At 44.8% G+C, this 5,895-nt stretch overlaps 1 protein-coding gene across 1 annotated transcript; it reads left to right on the top strand.

The window, feature by feature from the left end:
• The first annotated feature begins 375 nt into the window (after positions 1-375).
• On the top strand, positions 376-4,876 carry spry2 (sprouty RTK signaling antagonist 2). Its single transcript, XM_012840610.3, has 2 exons — positions 376-1,150; positions 2,893-4,876. The coding sequence occupies exon 2, from the start codon at positions 2,944-2,946 to the stop codon at positions 3,940-3,942; it is 999 nt and encodes a 332-aa protein (XP_012696064.1). The 5' UTR covers positions 376-1,150; positions 2,893-2,943; the 3' UTR covers positions 3,943-4,876.
• The last annotated feature ends 1,019 nt before the right edge of the window (positions 4,877-5,895 follow it).

Genomic DNA, 5,895 nt, shown 5'->3' with positions numbered 1-5,895 from the left:
ATTGAAATGTTATTACCTGAGGTACAAGGTGCAGCGGTGACGCAATTCAGGGGAAAAAAGAACAACAGACAATCGAGCAATAAACGGTTTCACTGTAAGTTTATAGTGAAGCAATTAGGAGACTGTTCCAATTAATGCTTCCTGAAGTAGACTATAGTAAGAAGGCTATATCTAAAATAATTGCATACATACAATATATAGTAAAGGATTACATGTGAAACCCAGCTTTTACCAATATGAAGAGTGTATAGCTACATAAACAGGTAGACTAAAGTTTTATCCTTTTTTCACAACAACAACAAAAAACTTTTACAAACATCCGTAGTGAAGTACATGTGTACTTATTCTGAAAACTTGCAGTTTAAACTGTAAATCTCTGAGGATACAAATCAACTCTTGCTTCAAATAAAGTTTTCATAAGGTTACATTATGTATTAGTCTATTACTCGAGATGTGGGTCTTAAGTGGAAAGGCACTCGATCAGTTTTGGCACTGAAAACTTTCAGCCTGTCCTTCCACGGACGAGAGCAGTTGGTGGGGCAGAGAGAGAGAGAGAGACTGAATGCTAGTCCTGTAGAGCCAATGAGCTGGGACCGGATACGATATATCCTCTGGGACAACAACTGCTCTGTTCCCCCCCTCCCCACTTCCACATGACGCCATTTACAGCATAAACCCGACCTCCTCTCCGGAAAGAAAAAAAACAAGACGAGAAAGAAAAACTTGAAAGCAGCACAGTGTGCGATGCAGCCAAACATCCAACAACCACAGCGACGAGTCTTGAGAACTCTCCAGCTTACATGCGTGCTCGCTCGCTACATTTGATGATAAACTTGCAAACGCGAAAGTATCTTTGGTGGAATTTTGTAACTTGTTTTTGTACTTAAATAAGTTCGTCGGCGAATCCTCTGATTGATTACTTCTTGGCTGCTGGTGGTCGCGTGTTCATGTGGATTGGAATGCGCTTTCGTGCGCTTTTTATGCGTAAAAATCGAAGTGATTTTGGACATATATGTGGAACCATAACTCTGAATGGGATTTTTGTGGATGTGCTACCAAATGGACTAAGATCCAGCGTTGGACTAAAGTTTACTAATTCTGGATATTATTATTACAAAACAAAAACGGAGGCTTTAGTGGTGAAAACACGGTGAGTTTTTTTTAAGTTATCCTCTTATTACGGATTCTTTCCGTGAAAACTTTGAAACAGTGAAATCGATGGTGTTATATTGATGGAATAATCATTTCGGGCCGTACATTTTATCTCCTGGAGTTCCCGGATAGTCCCGCAGTGACTTTCCCTAAGCATAGACTTGCCTATCTGCGCCGTTCTCCCCAATGTTAAATGTTTATTCTTTATTAAGTTATGGATATAATCAGGTATACGCAGGTATAACACTTACGACAAAATTAATGGAATGAAAGTATCTGACTTTCATGAGTGGTTGGGACATAACTACTGCCTGAAATAGGGCTAACGTTATATTGCTGCAAAGTTGTACACTGCAAATAGTAACCTACACCTTTTAAATTATTATTTTCTTTGTAAAGGTCCAAGTCATAAAAATAAACTTTTCTATGTCCTTGTTAATTTAAAGTGTGGTGTGGAATTGTTATAAATACAAATAAGCTGCGATGCGTTTTATTTAGTTATTTGACAACTACTAATGCATTCCTATGTAAATGCAAGGTAGGCTACAATATTTCCCCTTAAGCAAGTTTGAGCCAAAGTTGGCCATCCGTTTGTCTGTCAAAGCCCCACCCCAATGACAGCCTTAAAGTTTATTTGTATCTCTCTCTGTCAATCCCTCTTTTCCGCACACACACACAGCCCCCAACGAAGTTGCATGCAAGAAGAGTTGTACTTTTTATCATAGTTTTCTTTATATATTTCTGGAGATTTCTTGATATTATGCCGTTTGACATTATAGAGTATGAACGAACAAAACAGTGGACTTCCACCTGCCATGGTTTTGGAAGACTGTCACTACAACCTGGCCAAGCAAGCGTGGGAGATCTGCGTCCTTACGTCTATAGGAAGTGTTATCGAAATCGAGATATATCGATTATATTTGATCAGTAGTCATACAACACTGGCTTCTCTTTGACTTTTTACATGCTGTGTAAAGTTTTTTCCCCTTTTTCACCCATGTGTCGATCTCCCTTGAATAGGTCCTTTAAAATGGATGAGGGTGTTGTGCACTATTTGTTATGGTAAGAAGCTCCACAGCATTGTAATTCAGTGGAGGTTGCAAGGCTCGCTCGCCCCTCGAGAGTGTTGCAAGTTTGTAAATTTACAACCAAGCTCATAGCCTAGACGTGTTGGAGAACAGGGGTGGGTTCCCTCAATTCCCTCAGTGCATAAACTGTTCAACAGAGGTCACTCTTAAGAGCCAAACGTTCATTAAATCATTGAGATGTTTATCACATCAACCCAAGAGAAGACTCCATCTTTTTCTCAGCCCACACACTAACATGATTTATTTTCTCTCAAAGACAAATTGATTTTTCTGTTGGGGAAGCTTGATGCATTTAAGGTTAAGTAGCAAATGCTGGCCAGCCCACTGGAAAAGGAGGTGCTGCAGGTAGCATTATCAAAGGGACAAGCTCTGGTACATTTACATGACCTTCTAGTGAGAAGATGTAGTAGCCCTTCAACCATAGATACTGGGCTCCTGTTCTGTTGACATGTATGCCCCAGGTATCATTCTGTCTCTTTGATGCAAATTGATAGGTGGGAGGGTTTGTCACCTCTCTCTGTGTGTAGGGAAAGGTTGGTAACATTTGCATAGGGAAAACTAACCATGACAAACAAAGCCCCTTCACACATGATGAATGGGTGTGTATGCTCTGAAACCTGCTCACACACTGTCTGACCTCTTCCCCTGGCAGGTCTTCAGATGTGTTCCCCGCCTGACGGAGAGAGCCCTCATCAGAGTACCGATGGAGACGAGAACTCAAAATGGCGGCGTGGGCGGCAGCATTACCGGAGGACTGCTGCGCGCTCTGCGTGACGGCGGCGGCCGGCCCCAGACGGGGGACTTGAGCGAGCCCCTCCGCGAGCCGCCTGTGCTCTCCCTGGACCAGATCCGCAGCGTGCGTAACAGCAATGAGTACACAGAGGGCCCCACCGTGGCCCCACCGAGGCCCCTCTCCTCACAGGGGAAGCCCGAGGCGGCCTCAGGGATGGGGCCCACGGCACAGAGTGTCACCCTGACCCAGAGCGAGAGCAGCCTGGAGCAGCAGCAGAGGGCCCCGCAGCGGACCTCCACGTACCCCCCGCCGACGCACTTTGTGCCCCAGGAAGCCCCGGGACGCTCCTCCAGCATGGAGAGCTCCCGGGCTCCCTGCGTCAGGACTAGTACCGGCAGCACCTCCTCGGAGCAGAGGCTGCTCGGCGGCTCACCTGTCATCCCAGACCGCGTTGTCCGGGTGCAGCCGCCCAAGCGCTCGGAGATCAAGCCAGATGACCTGAAGCCCCTGTCACCCAATGTGGCAGGTGGCGGAAGAGGAGATATCGAGGGCTTGGGCAAGCACGCGTACCACTGCGAGGACTGCGGGCGGTGCAAGTGCAAGGAGTGCACGCGCCCACGGCACCTGCCCACCTGCTGGCTGTGTGGCCAGCGCTGCCTGTGCTCGGCCGAGAACACCGTGGAGTATGGCACGTGCGTGTGCTGCGTCAAGGGCCTCTTCTACCACTGCTCCACGGACGACGAGGACACATGCGCCGACAAGCCTTTCTCCTGCAGCCAGGCGCACTGCTGCGCCCGCTGGTCTGCCCTGGGCGCCCTGACGCTCCTCCTGCCCTGCCTGCTCTGCTACCTCCCGGCCAAGAGCTGCCTCACGCTCTGCCAGGGTTGCCACGACCGCGCCAAGCGCCCGGGATGCCGCTGTAAGAACACCAACGTTGTCCACTGCAAGAACATTGATAAGCCCACGTAGAGGCAGAGAAAGCAATGGTTTAACCCCAAGAAAAGGGCAGGGAAGGGTTGGGGATTGGGGGGGTAGAGGTGTGGGGGAGGGACTCGGATGTGAGAAAAGGTTACGAGTGGGGGGGAATAAGACGGACAGCTGGGGGTGACTCCCAGCTGGGATGGATGGAGTGGTGACGTTGGAGCTGGCACTGTAAGCGTGACATGCCTTGTGTTTCCTGGGAGCTGTTTGAAAGTTCAGTTATCTTTTTGTTTTCCTTTTTTCCTTGCCTCTTTCTTTTTCACACTCCCAGGTGTCATTCTTAACATGGGGTGCTTGATAATGAACCATAAGTGTCCTCCCCCATACTGTTAAGCTGAAGACCAGGATGTTAGCCCTGTTGACATTCAATAATACGACTGATATGTTAAGGCAACAGTCTTTTCCTGACTAACTGTTTGTGAATAGTATCTTCAAAGTATGTAAATTAGCAAATTACCTTTTTTCCTGTCAGAGATGTTTTATTTTTGTACATATAATATTTCAACTGTGAAAAGCATTGTGCCAAACCAGAGGCACCTTGATAGATCCTTATACATATTAAGATATAGACATCTATATTATGTTGTACATTCATGTGAATGTAAGTCAATCAGTTTTGATATATTTGCCTTACAGAAGAAATACCTTCCATGAATTATCCCCTCAACTTTACTTGTAAATTGTACAGTGACCTGAAGAAAAAAATACTTTATTTTCTAATTTCAACACATTGTTAGTGTAAAGAATATTTATTTGAAGTTTTATTATTTTATAAAGAAGTATTTATTTGGAGAGGCATCTTATAGGAATCACCCCGTTTTGAAATAGCTCTTTGTTGTTGCTGCAAACAAAGATGACAAGGGTGTCATTTGATGCATATGTTCACTATGAAATAGAAAATATATTAACGTTTGAAATTAAACTGTGGATTCCGTTTGTGTTTGTGTGTGGGCGTTCTGGTGGGGGTTTTCAAGGACACGCTACACGTGTCGTGTACTTCCGTTTGAACGTTATGGGGAAACAAAAAGGAAGATGCCTTCAGATCAAAATAAAATCAGAATGAGAGAGAGTAAGAAAACCAATGATCTGTTTGAAATACTCTGAGGAGTGCTAATATGCGTCATGTACACTGAAATCTTATAAAAGCTGCCAGGGTTAACACAGAAAGAGTAGCTTTGGGGTAAGACTGTGCACTCGTGTCTTCCAAGCATCCATTGACCATATGGTCACATGCAATGAGAGCCAAATTGTTGTTGGACCATTGGCTGAACACCCATAAAAAATTGAACACGGTGATGTGATCACATATTCTAGCCTACATGTACATTCTTGAATGAATACCTACTGCAGCAGATATGGGTGCGCTTTAAAGTATTTAGCCAGCTTCTTCCTAAATAAAGCCAGTTGTCAGAGCAAGAAAAATTCTTGATGACCCATGACAAATGACCCTTGTTTCTTAAAAAAAAAACATCTCTGAGTAGAGGGATGGCGTCTGGTATTGTTCTCACTGACAGAACTCTCAGTTTGTTACTTCAATAACATTAACATGCAAACTGGTGTTACAACAACTGTGCAAATATAGCCCTGTCAACATTGGCTACTCGATATGACAGGGAATCCACAGTCAAATACATCTGAAGCCTTACTAGAGGATGTCTTAGCCTGGCCTCATTTGATCAGTTCATTGCAGGTACTGAGTGTAAGTGGTAATAACCTTTAGCCCTTCTTGGGAAGCTTTTGGCGCGGCTGGTTAAACACTGTGAACTGTTCCTTGACATCGGGAGGATCATAAATTGTTGCCTTTGGCAACGTGCTGTTTGCTATGATTTTCCTTTCGCTGTTTTGCTGGAAGTTTCCTCTTTGGAATTGGCTGAAGTCGGAGTGATATTCTTATCGGTGGGTATTTATCAACGTCAGCGGTTCAACATCAAATTTGGATTA

Source organism: Clupea harengus, chromosome 21 (assembly GCF_900700415.2).
Source record: "Clupea harengus chromosome 21, Ch_v2.0.2, whole genome shotgun sequence".
Lineage (NCBI taxonomy): Eukaryota > Metazoa > Chordata > Actinopteri > Clupeiformes > Clupeidae > Clupea > Clupea harengus.
Note: the sequence above shows the minus strand (reverse complement) of the source record. Positions and strands in the feature narration are given on the sequence as shown.